The sequence below is a fragment of the Oncorhynchus nerka genome, linkage group LG25, assembly GCF_034236695.1.
Source record: "Oncorhynchus nerka isolate Pitt River linkage group LG25, Oner_Uvic_2.0, whole genome shotgun sequence".
NCBI classification, from domain to species: Eukaryota; Metazoa; Chordata; class Actinopteri; order Salmoniformes; family Salmonidae; genus Oncorhynchus; species Oncorhynchus nerka.
This window is the reverse complement of record NC_088420.1, coordinates 8,550,737-8,565,825: the sequence shown is the minus strand read 5'-3', so window position 1 is coordinate 8,565,825 and position 15,089 is coordinate 8,550,737. Positions and strand designations below refer to the sequence as shown.

Below are 15,089 nucleotides of genomic sequence, written 5' to 3'. Positions count from 1 at the left end.
TATTTAGCTAGCTATAGATCAGTCAATATTTATTTAGCTATCTATAGATCAGTCTATATTTATTTAGCTAGCTATAGATCAGTCAATATTTATTTAGCTATCTATAGATCAGTCAATATTTATTTAGCTATCTATAGATCAGTCTATATTTATTTAGCTAGCTATAGATCAGTCAATATTTATTTAGCTATCTATAGATCAGTCAATATTTATTTAGCTAGCTATAGATCAGTCAATATTTATTTACCTGGATATCGATCAGGGAAGGATATGAGACCAATCTATGGCTACATTTCAATAGTTTTGTTTTTTACAGTTCCTTTCCTTTATCACAGCGTTTCCCAAACTCGATCCCCGGGACCCCAAAATGTTTTTGGTTATTTTGCCCTTACACTACACAGATGCTTCACATGATCAACGCTTGATGATTAGTTGATTATTTGAATCAGCTGTGTAGCAAAAGAAATGAACTTGGGTTCCCTAGGACTGAGTTTGGGAAAGACTGTTTCATCCCGTACTTTTTGAATAATCAATCAGCACATAATTTACTCTAAAGAAATGCCCAGCTACATGTATGTAAAAAAAATGTCATTCTATATTCCAAAATATATTAATTTAAAAACAGGACCTCATTTGTTGTCCACAGTATTGCGTTTCATAGTAGATTTACTAACTGAAGCCATAGCCATTTGTCTTTTCCTTACAATAGTCATGTTACTAACTATGACAATAAAATGGTTAAACAAGCATTAACTTCTTCAAGAATTATTGTTTCCTACCAAAACATGTCATTTTATTTGAAATGAATTAGACTAACCGCAAGTACATTTGGATAAGTTTTTATGTAGTGTCAATGGAGATTATACTGTAGATCAGCTCAGTTTACACAACGCCATTACTATCCATACCCCTTTCCATTTCCTAAATAACAAACATTACTATCCATACCCCGTTCCCTTTCCTAAGTAACAAACATAACTACCCCTAACTCAACATCAAACATTACTATCCATACCTCGTTCCCTTTCCTAAGTAACAAACATAACTACCCCTAACTCAACATCAAACATTACTATCCATACCTCGTTCCCTTTCCTAAGTAACAAACATAACTACCCCTAACTCAACAGCAAACATTACTATCCATACCTTAATAACAAACAAACATGGGTTGAACATGATTACCCATATCTTGATTGAACATTAGCAATGCCAACAAATAAGGTATATCAATATTGCAGGACAGAAGAGCTATCCGAGTGTTGCTATTGGTCCCGTGTAGGTCAGGTGGTAGAGCGTGATGCTTGCTATTGGTCCCGTGTAGGTCAGGTGGTAGAGCGTGATGCATGCAACGCCAGGGTTGTGGGTTCGATTTCCCCATGGGGGGGGACCAATACAAAGATGGATGTACTCACTCCTTTAAGAAAATCTGCTAAATGACTCAAATGTAAAATGTCTGTGTGGTGGAATATCGGATAAATCTCAGTAGATTAATCATAGCTGGGTCTCTACATGTTTCCAAAATCAGACAGATATAATGGAGAGGAGGGCAGGTATGAGGCCCATCAGACAGCGAAGAGGGAGAGGAGGGCAGGTATGAGGCCCATCAGCAGCACTATGAGGCTGGGGTTGGTGGCTCCTGTGTGGTCAGGCTCTGGCTCTAGGTCTGGGATGAAGCAGTCTGTGTAGGGCTCAATGCATGCTGCGTAGGCCATGACGTGGGCGATGTAGCTCTGCTCCTGGACCCCGTGAAAGAGGTGAGCCATGGGGCCCTTGGCAAAGATGGCCACGTCCTCTGAGCCGTGGGTCTCAGAGTCCAGAGGTACGGCTGACTGCTGCTTGTAATCTTTGTGATCTGAAGGGGAGGTGAAAAGGAGAGCCAAAGTTAGGAGAGAGAAAATATACATGCAATTTGGAAACTGTAGGTCTTTTAAGGAGTTTTGAAAAGAGGGGAGGATAATGAATAAACATATACAATCATTGGCTTTCATGTTGATGTTCATTTCCTACTATTATCTGCATGATAAACGCATTGAAACTATTGTAATCTTCAATAACTGATATCAGGAAGACTGTCAATTCAGGAAATGAACTAACATTTTAATTATACTCTAAATAACTTCTCATTTAAACTGAAAGTATAAGATATTTTTTTTTTAAAGTTGAATTTTTTAAATGTAAATTTTTAAATGCAATTTACTTCCTAAATGTACTGCCCTGCCCCTAATTCTTTTCCCAACACAATTTTTTTCCATTTGATTAGACAAGATTATCTTATTTTGCTGTCATTTTCCTCTACACATTCTGTTAAATTTAGAGTTCCTCAATATGATGCATCGCTTTAAAGCCAAACGTACCTGCTTCCGTCGTGTTGACATCTGCACGAGATCCATTGACTAACTTGTATCCTGGTCCGTTTCCATAGAGTGTGGTGGTAAAGCTCTTTTTATCGTCAGCCAGGTTACGGGACAGACCTTCAAGACACAACGCATACCAGCATGCCGTTAGATTCTGTCAGTCTAACGCTAAGCTTGCTCAAATACACATAACAGCCCCCTTGACCACATAATTATATAAACCCCTATGTTTAGCCCCCCAAAAATAACATTAAAGGAAAATGGAATAGGGGGCCTGATCTATACACTGCGTTTTATGGCCATATTTGATCTACCATGTATGATGTGGTCTACCTAGGGATGCAAAGAGTGCGTATATTACTGGAAACTTTCTAAGTTTACCTGTAAACTACCAACATCTTAGTAACTTTCAAGCAGGGGTTGGAACCGGTTCAGGGAACAAAACCGAAAACAGTAAAAGAGCGAAATCAGAACCTGGAACGAAAGTGATCTCTACTGTTCCAGAAAATAACCGTTATTTCAAAGGTATGGGAACCGGTTGATACATTTATTTGACTTTCTAGGCATTTTTTCCAGCCCCACAAAAAAACGCAACAAAGCGCCTAAGCAAACCACTTACGCTGTCACTCAGAAACTTATTCCAGTGCCTGCCTTCCAGCTGAAAATCTTTGCCAGTGTGTGTAATTGTGTAGGCTACCTGCTACCCCCTCTGAAGCCTAGGTTACTGTAGCCCCTCCCCCTCTGAAGCCTAGGTTACTGTAGCCCTTCCCCCTCCGAAGCCTAGGTTACTGTAGCCCCTCCCCCTCCGAAAGCCTAGGTTACTGTAGCCCCTCCCCCTCCGAAGCCTAGGTTACTGTAGCCCCTCCCCCTCTGAAGCCTAGGTTACTGTAGCCCCTCTCCCTCCGAAGCCTAGGTTACTGTAGCCCCTCCCCTCCGAAGCCTAGGTTACTGTAGCCCCTCCCCCTCTGAAGCCTAGGTTACTGTAGCATACTGACGTTACAAGCGAGATTCAGAAATTAGGGAAATATTTTGGATTACATTATACTATAGTTATTACGTTTCACATTGGATTTATTAACCACAAAAAGGTAAGACATGTTTTTATTCTTGTGCCACTCTGGACACACAAGCTTGTTATCTAGCTCGCTCGCTCTGGTCCAACGTTAAGCAAACTCAAACTCAAGACATTCAAAGTTCCTCCATAGAAGCCACACACTCCTCCAATTCAGATAATGCATTTCATAACAAGATACCCAGCGCTTCAAGCCTCTCCCTCTCTTCTGACCAGAAAAATGTCAATCGCATCTCTCGCCACCTGTCTGTCCAGCACACATGTAACCAACTATAGCTGGCACTTCCTTAACAAGCTGCTCTATCAGCACTGATTGGTGAAGTCATTTAAAATAAGTTGATTTCAAGAGGTTTAAAACGGAACAGAAAGGAACTATCCACTGAGTGTACAAAACATTAAGGACACCTTTCTAATATTGAGTTGCCCTCAGAACAGTTTCAATTCATCAGGGCATGGACTCGATCAGGGCAAGGTGTCGAAATCCTTCCACAGGGATGCTGGCCCGTGTTGACTCCTATGCTTCCCACAGTTGTGTCAAGTTGGCTGGATGTCCTTTGGGTCGTGGACCATTCTTGATACACATAGGAAACAGTGAAACCCAGCAGCGTTGTAGTTCTTTTCACACTCAAACCGGTGTGCCTGACACCTACTACCAAAACCCATTCAAAGGCACTTAAATATTTTGTTTAGCACATTACCCCTCTGACTGGCACACAATTCATGTCTCAATTGTCTCAAGGCTTGAAAATCCTTATTTTAATAACCTGTCTCCTCCCCTTCATCTACACTGATTGAAGTGGATTTAACAAGTGACATCAATAAGGGATCATAGCTTTCACCTGATCAGTCTATGTCATGTAAAGAGCAGGTTTTCCTAATGTTTTGTAGACTATATGTATGAGCCGGTAGTTTTGGGGGGGTTAGAACCGGTTCAGAACTTTATTTTGCAGTATGAAGGGGGGGCTCTGTTCAGACCGAAACGATTGGAAAATAATTTAAGTTCCACCCCGTTTTCAAGTTTATTTCAAGTTTATTTTAGATGAACCTTTATTCAGATGATCAAAATGTGTCTGTAGTAGTGGTGCCTCTAGCACTGAGATGCAGTGCCTTTGACCGCTGTGCCACTCGGGAGCCCCCGCATGGCCTCATCACATGTAATGTACAGAGTATTCAGAAAGTATTGACTTTTTCCACATTTTGTTATGTTACAGAATTATTTGAAAATGTATTAAATAAATGTTTCCCCTTCGTCAATCTACACACAAAACCCCATGATGACAAAGCAAAAATAAGTTTAGAAATTTTGGCAAATGTAAAAAAATTATTAATAATAATATCACATTTACGTACAGTGCCAGTCAAAGTTTTGGACACACCTTCTAATTCCAGGGTTTTTATTTATTTGGACAATGTTCTACATTGTAGAAGAATAGTGAAGACATCAAAACTATGAAATTACACATATGGAATCATGTAGTAACCAAAAAAAAGTGTTAAACAAATCAACCAATTTTTTATATTTGAAATTCTTCAAAGTAGCCACCCTTTTCCTTGATGAAAGCTTTGCACACTCTAGGCACAGCATGATGCTGTCACCACCATCGCAGCTGAGCTCAATTTTCGAGTCTCATAGCAAAGAGTCTGAATACTTATGTCAATAAAGTTAAATTTTTTTAATGTTTTAATAGATTTGCAAACATTTCTTTAAAACTTGTTTTCTTTTTGTCATTATAGGGTATTGTGTGGAGATTTCTGAGGATATTTTTTCAATTCATCAATTTAAAAAATGTGTCTAATGTAACAAAATGTGGAAAAAAAGTCAAGGGGTTTGAATACTTTCCAATGGCAAATAATCAAATAAGACATTTTTAAAATAAAATAAATTATGACAAAGCTGTAAAACAATATCCTAAATATAAACCATCAACTTAGTGAATACCATTGATGTTTAATATGTTTTCTTTGGCAAATTACCGGTAGCTTTGTATCGCTAGGCCTAACTATGGACTTCATGATGTAGCCTACCTAAGACGGGGTTCCCTCTGTTGGAGTGCCCTCCAAAGGAGAAGACGTGGGAGTGGTCAGCAGTGACCACAGACAGAGTGTCCAGCTCATTGGTCAGTTCTGCCGCCCGCTCGATGGCATTGTCAAACTCCACCGCCTCCGTCAGGGCAAATTTGGCCCCGCTGCCATGGTGACCGTGATCAATTCTCCCCCTTGAAGTGAAAACCCCCCGCAGCAATTGTCAATACAATATGATCTTTATGAATTATATTTATTAGTCTCCTCACTCGCAGAAGCTTTAAATAGATGTAATAGGCTGTTAAACTGTACTCCATCTTGGAGAGATGATGTCACTGTCAAAACTGTACTCCATCTTGGAGAGATGATGTCACTGTCAAAACTGTACTCCATCTTGGAGAGATGATGTCACTGTCTAACCTGTACTCCATCTTGGAGAGATGATGTCACTGTCAAAACTGTACTCCATCTTGGAGAGATGATGTCACTGTCTAACCTGTACTCCATCTTGGAGGGATGATGTCACTGTCTAACCTGTACTCCATTTTGGAGAGATGATGTCACTGTCTAACCCATACTCCATCTTGGAGAGATGATGTCACTGTCAAAACTGTACTCCATCTTGGAGAGATGATGTCACTCCATCTTGGAGAGATGATGTCACTGTCTAACCCATACTCCATCTTGGAGAGATGATGTCACTGTCAAAACTGTACTCCATCTTGGAGAGATGATGTCACTGTCTAACCTGTACTCCATCTTGGAGAGATGATGTCACTGTCAAAACTGTACTCCATCTTGGAGAGATGATGTCACTGTCAAAATGATGTCACTGTCAAAACTGTACTCCATCTTGGAGATGATGTCACTGTCAAAACTGTACTCCATCTTGGAGAGATGATGTCACTGAAAACTGGAGAGATGATGTCATGTCACTGTCAAAACTGTACTCCATCTTGGAGAGATGATGTCACTGTCAAAACTGTACTCCATCTAGGAGAGATGATGTCACTGTCAAAACTGTACTCCATCTTGGAGAGATGATGTCACTGTCAAAACTGTACTCCATCTAGGAAAGATGATGTCACTGTCAAAACTGTACTCCATCTTGGAGAGATGATGTCACTGTCAAAACTGTACTCCATCTTGGAGAGATGATGTCACTGTAAGAAGGAACACCATGTACAAATTGTCAACAAAATGTAAGAACTAAAATGGAATGACATACTTGACGGTCATTGATTCATAGGGCTTGAGTTAAGTACCCTATATAGGCATGATTTCGTCCACAATTACTCCCGTACAATACACTCCCCAACTACTGTCAACTGCATTAGTTTACACTGAAAAGCTCTCGTCCTCCTGATTTGATTATCCTGGCCTAGGTTCTCTTACACAGGACATCATTTGGGGATGCTGTTACCCAAGGTCATCCAGGGAAGTATCAATACTCATCTTCCACAAAGAGGTAGTATCCTTTGGGGTTCCTGCGGAGGATCTTGATGGCTTTGTCCACCATCTCAGTGAGGGAAGGGTCCAAGGTATGGTCACGCTCTAGCTCATAGCGGCAGTCACTTGGCTCAAACAGACCTGGATTAGAAAAAACACAGAGGGAAATCCCCAGGTAAAATGGCCAATCCACTGTTACAAGATATGGGTGAATAGAATGCAGAAAAGAAGCATTCAGTAATATTGACTATAAAACGTTTTAACAGTTGAAATCGAAAGTTTACATACACCTTAGCCAACTACATTTAAACTCATTTTTTCACAATTCCTGACATTTAATCCCAGTAAAAAGTCCCTGTCTAAGGTCAGTTAGGATCACCAATTTATTTTAAGAATGTGAAATGTCAGAATAATAGTAGAGAATTATTTATTTCAGCTTTAATTTCTTTCATCACATTCCCAGTGGGTCAGAAGTTACATACACTCAATTAGTATTTGGTAGCATTGCCTTTCAATTGTTTAACTTGGGTCAAACGTGTCAGGTAGCCTTCCACAAGCTTCCCACAATAAGTTGGGTGAATTTTGGCCCATTCCCCGTGACAGCTGGTGTAACTGAGTCAGGTTTGTAGGCCTCCTTGCTCACACACGCTTTTTCAGTTCTTCCCGGGAAATTTTCTATGGGATTGAGGTCAGAGCTTTGTGATGGCCACTCCAATACCTTGACTTTCTTGTGGTTAAGCCATTTTGCCACAACTTTGGAAGTAGGCTTGGGGTCATTGTCCATTTGGAAGACCTATTTGCGACCAAGCTTTAACTGATGTCTTGAGATGTTGCTTCAATATGTCCACATAATTTTCTTTCCACATGATGCCATTTATTTTGTGAAGTGCACCAGTCTTTCCTGCAGCAAAGCACCCCCACAACATGATGCTTCACGGTTGGGATGGTGTTCTTCGGCTTGCAAGCATCCCCCTTTATCCTCCAAACACAACTATGGTCATTATTGCCAAACAGTTCTATTTTTGTTTCATCAGACAAGAGGACATTTCTCCAAGAAGTACGATCTTTGTCTCCATGTGCAGTTGCAAACCGTAGTCTGGCTTTTTATGGCGGTTTTGGAGCAGTGGCTTCTTCCTTGCTGAGCGGCCTTTCAGGTTATGTCGATATAGGACTCGTTTTACTATGGAAATAGATACTTTTGTACCTGTTTCCTCCGACATCTTCACAAGGTCCTTTGCTGTTGTTCTGGGATTGATTTGAATAGGCCAAAATTCACCCAACTTTTTGTGGGAAGCTTGTGGAAGTTAAATGCAATGCTACCAAATACTAATTGAGTGTATGTAAACTTCTGACCCACTGGGAAAATGATGAAAGAAATTAAAGCCAAAATAAATCATTCTCTACTATTATTCTGACATTTATTCACATTCTTAAAATAAAGTGGTAATCCTAACTGACCAAACACAGGGAATTTTGTCAATGTCAGGAAATTGTGAAAAACTGAGTATCAATGTATTTGGCTAAGGTGTATGTAAACTTCCGACTTCAAATGTATATTTTTGCAAAGTGATGCAGACAATTACATTGATGGAAGCTACAATCTAATATAAGCTGATCTACCACCTAAATTTAAATAAATATACATTTAAAATAATAATGATAAACTTCTAAAAGCTCAGTGTTCCTTTCTAGCGGAGCAAGACGTATATTCTTACCCATCAGGTAGTCTGTTTTTTCCGGATTCACTTTGTCAAATTCATCTTTGTTCCACACATACTTTGCATTCTGTAAAGCAGAGGTACGTACGGGTAAGGGTTTATTGAAAAGGGTTGAGAAATGGTGAAGAAGCAGGAAAGTGGAAGTTGTCTGATCTCATTGTGACTTATTGTCCAGATTCAGACTTTTTTTGTTCAGCCTACAGATACCAATAACACAAGGGTCACCAATTGCCAGGGTTGTCTAAGCTGGTATAACACCTTCAGTCCAGCATTACCACAATGCTGTGAATGAGTCATTGATACAATTGTAGTGAAGGTTTAGTGTCTGCAGCCATGGTTTACCTGTTTGTTATTGAGCCACACTGCGGTGAGGTCAATCTTGTCGTTACGGACTCCTTTGTATGATGGATACTCTGGGTCCGGTGTCTCCTTGGAAAACATATATTTTCGTCCTCCACCAAGAATGACCTGTCACAGGACACATGGAGGTTAATGGACAGTAGATGCTGGTTGGTTTCCAGGTATGGATCCATGTTCATGCTGTGGGATACATTTTGGTAGCCTGGTGGAAGCAGTTTGATCGCTAACCATTCTATTTAACTTCACTGACAATCAACATGTCAGCAATTGGGTTACTTTCAACCAATCAGTGGAAGGCTTAATTCAACACACAGTGAGGGAGTTTGATAAAGACGAAACGTGGTGCACCGGTCTATGGCCCGTGACGTGAACAGACCAAAGTGGTGAGGGAGGAGCACCCTGTTCAAATGGACCAGTAAAACCATGCCGCTTGGTCATGTTGTCAACAAGGCAGCATGATGCATCATTCAGAAATCTCTTTTCCATAAAACAAATGTTTTAATTTTCAAACTAGTTGTTACTGGGAAGTCAAACGAAGGCAGATAAAGCGTGTTTATCCAAAGCCATCTCTGTAGCATGTGAACACAGAATCCTACTCATTACTCCATGTGTTTATCCAAAGCCATCTCTTTAGCATGTGAACACAGAATCCTACTCATTACTCCATGTGTTTATCCTATGTGACTTTAGTTTTGAGACAACGTCGTTGTCGGCCAGAGCAGGGCACCTGGCTCACGCCCGGGAGGCAGCCTAGTTCCAAAATGAATTCCGGTGCAAACTCCTCCCATCAGGGCAACACCAAACTCCTTCCATCAGGGCAACACCAAACTCCTCCCATCAGGGCAACACCAAACTCCTTCCATCAGGGTAACACCAAACTCCTTCCACCAGGGCAACACCAAACTCCTTCCACCAGGGCAACACCAAACTCCTCCCATCAGGGCAAAACCAAACTCCTTCCATCAGGGCAACACCAAACTCCTTCCATCAGGGCAACACCAAACTCCTTCCATCAGGGTAACACCAAACTCCTTCCACCAGGGCAACACCAAACTCCTTCCACCAGGGCAACACCAAACTCCTCCCATCAGGGCAACACCAAACTCCTTCCATCAGGGCAACACCAAACTCCTCCTACCAGGGCAACACCAAACTCCTTCCATCAGGGCAACACCAAACTCCTCCTACCAGGGCAACACCAAACTCCTCCTACCAGGGCAACACCAAACTCCTTCCATCAGGGCAACACCAAACTCCTCCTACCAGGGCAACACCAAACTCCTCCCACCAGGGCAACACCAAACTCCTCCCACCAGGGCAACACCAAACTCCTTCCACCAGGGCAACACCAAACTCCTCCCACCAGGGCAACACCAAACTCCTTCCACCAGGGCAACACCAAACTCCTTCTATCAGGGCAACACCAAACTCCTTCCATCAGGGTAACACCAAACTCCTATCAGGGCAACACCAAACTCCTCCCATCAGGGCAACACCAAACTCCTTCCATCAGGGCAACACCAAACTCCTCCTACCAGGGCAACACCAAACTCCTTCCATCAGGGCAACACCAAACTCCTCCTACCAGGGCAACACCAAACTCCTCCTACCAGGGCAACACCAAACTCCTTCCATCAGGGCAACACCAAACTCCTCCTACCAGGGCAACACCAAACTCCTCCTACCAGGGCAACACCAAACTCCTCCCATCAGGGCAACACCAAACTCCTTCCATCAGGGCAACACCAAACTCCTCCTACCAGGGCAACACCAAACTCCTTCCATCAGGGCAACACCAAACTCTTTACACCAGGGCAACACCAAACTCCTTCCATCAGGGCAACACCAAACTCCTCCCATCAGGGCAACACCAAACTCCTTCCACCAGGGCAACACCAAACTCCTTCCATCAGGGCAACACCAAACTCCTCCCACCAGGGCAACATCAAACTCCTCCCACCAGGGCAATTCCAAACGGCTCCTACCAGGGAAACACCAAACTACTCTCACCGGGGCACCGCAGAATCCTCCCACATGGGTAACCACAAACTCCTCCCACCGGGGAAACACCAGAATCCTCCCACCTGGGTAACCTCAAACTCCTCCCACCGGGGAAACACCAGAATCCTCCCACCGGGGCACTGCAGAATCCTCCCGCCGGGGTAACCCCAAACTCCTCCCACCGGAGAAACACAAATCTCTTCCCACCGGGCACCCCGTGACAATTATTCCATCCCCTCAGTGTTTATAATCAATTTTAGTTTCATAGTTCCGACTAGCACGTGAATGCGGCATAAGCCCAGACTGATAAGTAAAGTGAAATATAATGGGGGAGGACTGGGCTGGTTCCACCATAACAGAATGGGGGATGCAGCGACTGGGCTGGTTCCACCATATCAGAATGGGGGATGCAGCGACTGGGCTGGTTCCACCATAACAGAATGGGGGATGCAGCGACTGGACTGGTTCCACCATAACAGAATGGGGGATGCAGCGACTGGACTGGTTCCAACATAACAGAATGGGGGATGCAGCGACTGGGCTGGTTCCAACATAACAGAATGGGGGATGCAGCGACTGGGCTGGTTCCAACATAACAGAATGGGGGATGCAGCGACTGGGCTGGTTCCACCATAACAGAATGGGGGATGCAGCGACTGGGCTGGTTCCAACATAACAGAATGGGGGATGCAGCGACTGGGCTGGTTCCACCATAACAGAATGGGGGATGCAGCGACTGGACTGGTTCCACCATAACAGAATGGGGGATGCAGCGACTGGACTGGTTCCAACATAACAGAATGGGGGATGCAGCGACTGGGCTGGTTCCAACATAACAGAATGGGGGATGCAGCGACTGGGCTGGTTCCAACATAACAGAATGGGGGATGCAGCGACTGGGCTGGTTCCACCATAACAGAATGGGGGATGCAGCGACTGGGCTGGTTCCAACATAACAGAATGGGGGATGCAGCGACTGGGCTGGTTCCACCATATCAGAATGGGGGATGCAGCGACTGGGCTGGTTCCACCATATCAGAATGGGGGATGCAGCGACTGGGCTGGTTCCACCATATCAGAATGGGGGATGCAGCGACTGGGCTGGTTCCACCATATCAGAATGGGGGATGCAGCGACTGGGCTGGTTCCACCATAACAGAATGGGGGATGCAGTGACTGGGCTGGTTCCATCATAACAGAATGGGGGATGCAGCAATCGGTCTGGTTCCACCATAACAGAATGGGGGATGCAGCGACTGGGCTGGTTCCACCATAACAGAATGGGGGATGCAGCAATCGGTCTGGTTCCACCAGGAAAACCTTTTGGAAGCAGGCTAACTTAATGTTTCAAGATGCTACATTCCAAAAAAGCTTGGAAAGTGTGGAATTACTTTTTTAAAATGTAATGTTGTATGCTATTTTGAATTATCTTGCTGGATGAGTTAACTGACTGAACTGATATGTCTTGCAATGTAAACAATACACATTCAAAATGTTTCATTCACATAAGATAATACCCATTATGGTGCTCAATATCCTTGAAAGTCAGCCATCTTGTCTATTATCTAAGATGACCACCTCTGGAGTCTTACATTGATGTCAGTGTTGTGGACCAGCTGGTAGGCGATGTCACGGCATCCTGCTGTGATGTCTGCGGTGTTCATGTCAGAGTCGGCGTACCAGCCTCGGTTGGCTGTGTGGGAGTAGGCGGCTCCAGGAGAGGCATGCTGCACACGGGCGGTGGAGACGATGCCCACCGACTTCCCTGGAACACATCAAAACCACAGGCTCATGTTCATAAGGCACCGACGGGAGAGAAACTGAGGGAAAATGAGGGAAGTACAACTGGTTCAATAAGAAACACTCGTTTATATTTTCTAGCCTGATGTTTTTCTATGGTCTCTAAACCATCTCAATATCTAGCTAACTACTCTAACTCTGAAAATACCAATGTGATATCGGACCCTTTTTTAAAAATTTTCACCTAAAATGACAAACCCAAATCTAAGTGCCTGTAGCTCAGGACCTGAAGCAAGGATATGCATATTCTTGATACCATTTGAAAGGAAACACTTTGAAGTTTGTGGAAATTGGAAATTAATGTAATATAACACATTATATCTGGTAAAAGATAAACATTTGTAGTTTTTTATATCATCATTGAAATGCAAGAGAAAGCCCATAATGTAATATTGCAGTTTAGGCGCAATTTAGCAGTGTACGTGCAAAGTTTTAGACTGATCCAATGAACCATTGCATTTCTGTTCAAAATGTTTTATCAAGTCTGCCCAAATGTGCCTAACTGGTTTATTGATACATTTTCAAGTTCATAACTGTGCACTCTCCTCAAACAATAGCATGGTATTATTTCACTGTAATAGCTACTGTAAATTGGACAGTGCAGTTAGATAAACAAGAATTTAAGTTTTCTGTCCATATAAGACACGTGTATGCATGCTAATCACATTCGCACACGTTAGCTCCCGTAGGGGGACACCGATCCCGTAGATGTTAAAAATAGTCCCAGGTAGTGTCTCAATACACTTAAAAATACTCTCCTTTCCTTTTTTTCCACTGATGACCACGGATGACCCCTAATTTAATGAAAGCTCTGGATGGATTTCCACCAAAGGTCCATCTCCAGTACAATCCCTTTTAGATCTGAAATAAAAGGAGGCGAAAGGAGGAATCTATTCCACTAGATCAGGGTTTCCCAAACTAGGTCCTGGGCCCCCACCCCCTGGGTGCACGTTTTGGTTCTTGACCTAGCACTACTGTACACAGCTGATTCAAATAACCAACTCATTGTCAAGTTTAGATTATTTGAATCCGCTGGGTAGTCAGGGTTGGGGAGTAACGAATTACATGTAAGGGATTACAAAAAACTGGTAACTGTAATCCGTTTACGTTACCAGCAAAAATATTGTACTCAGATATCAGATATTTTTGAAAAACTAGATGATTACTTTGAGGATGACTTTAAAAATCAGAAAGGATGTTTGCGGAATATTTTCTTTTTTTACATGTTCAAATCAGCATTGAAAAAAGGCGCAAGTTTAAGTTTGTTCCACCTGAGTGAGTGTGATGTCAGAGACCACTGTGATGTCAGAGACCACTGTGATGTCAGAGACCACTATGATGTCAGAGACAACTATGATGTCAGAGACCACTGTGATGTCAGAGACCACTATGATGTCAGAGACCACAATGAAGTCAGAGACCACTATGATGTCAGAGACCACTATGAAGTCAGAGACCACTATGATGTCAGAGACCACTGTGATGACACAACAATGTGTGATGGATCGGGGAGAAAGAGCAGGAATAGGCTTTTGTAGGCTACAGTCCAAGTTATGTCTTCCAATGGTGCGACTGCTGTCTTCATCCAAGGATTATACCATTTGAATAAACGCTTGGAAGTAAGGATGATAGTAGTGGTGTAGTCTACGGCGACACGGATATCACTTACTATTGATACTATTGGGGCGGCAGGGTAGCCTAGTGGTTAGAGCGTTGGAAGTTTAAGTTCAAACCCCCGAGCTGACAAGGTACAAATCTGTCGTTCTGCCCCTGAACAGGCAGTTAACCCACTGTTCCTAGGCCGTCACTGAAAATAAGAATTTGCTCTTAACTGACTTGCCAAGTTAAATAAAGGTACAATAAATACAAAATATCTACATAGCGCATTGATGTGAATCACACTGTTGCTCTCTCATTTAGGTATTTGCACCTTACGGATTGTGGTTGTTGTGGATGGCTGTTCACCAATCTAAATATGTAGTTGAACCCAATAATGGTTGAATTCAAGAAGTTTAAGCTGCCTATCAATCATTGTTTTTGAAACCAGTGGACATTCTGTGAAAAATGCACTCTTGCAACAGCTGCATAGTGCAGATCCCAGCCTATGGAATAAAAGTGGGGCTTTAATCGCTCAATCTAATTCATGATGATAAAAAATAAATATCCAAAGGCCTAATGGACACGTGATCAAACTCACACACTTTTGATAGACTTAAAGGGGCAATCTGTAGTTGCTAAATCCATTGTTTGCTGATGTAATCATATTATTATATGTAGTAGAAACTGATGGTAACCAACCCATTAAGTCAA

The 15,089-nt window shown here is 42.7% G+C and overlaps 1 protein-coding gene across 1 annotated transcript in view; it reads right to left on the bottom strand.

Annotated features, from left to right (window-relative positions):
- Positions 1–823: 823 nt before the first annotated feature.
- The window catches only part of alpi.2 (alkaline phosphatase, intestinal, tandem duplicate 2), a 33,107-nt gene continuing 18,841 nt past the window's right edge, over positions 824–15,089 (bottom strand). Inside the window, exons 5-11 of the mRNA XM_029633554.2 lie at positions 12,572–12,744; positions 8,961–9,086; positions 8,616–8,685; positions 6,907–7,041; positions 5,455–5,646; positions 2,358–2,474; positions 824–1,855 (exon numbers count right to left, since the gene is read on the bottom strand). Coding sequence (XP_029489414.1) covers positions 1,566–1,855; positions 2,358–2,474; positions 5,455–5,646; positions 6,907–7,041; positions 8,616–8,685; positions 8,961–9,086; positions 12,572–12,744 — 1,103 coding nt within the window. The 3' untranslated portion in view covers positions 824–1,565. The remainder of the gene's footprint in view (positions 1,856–2,357; positions 2,475–5,454; positions 5,647–6,906; positions 7,042–8,615; positions 8,686–8,960; positions 9,087–12,571; positions 12,745–15,089) is intronic.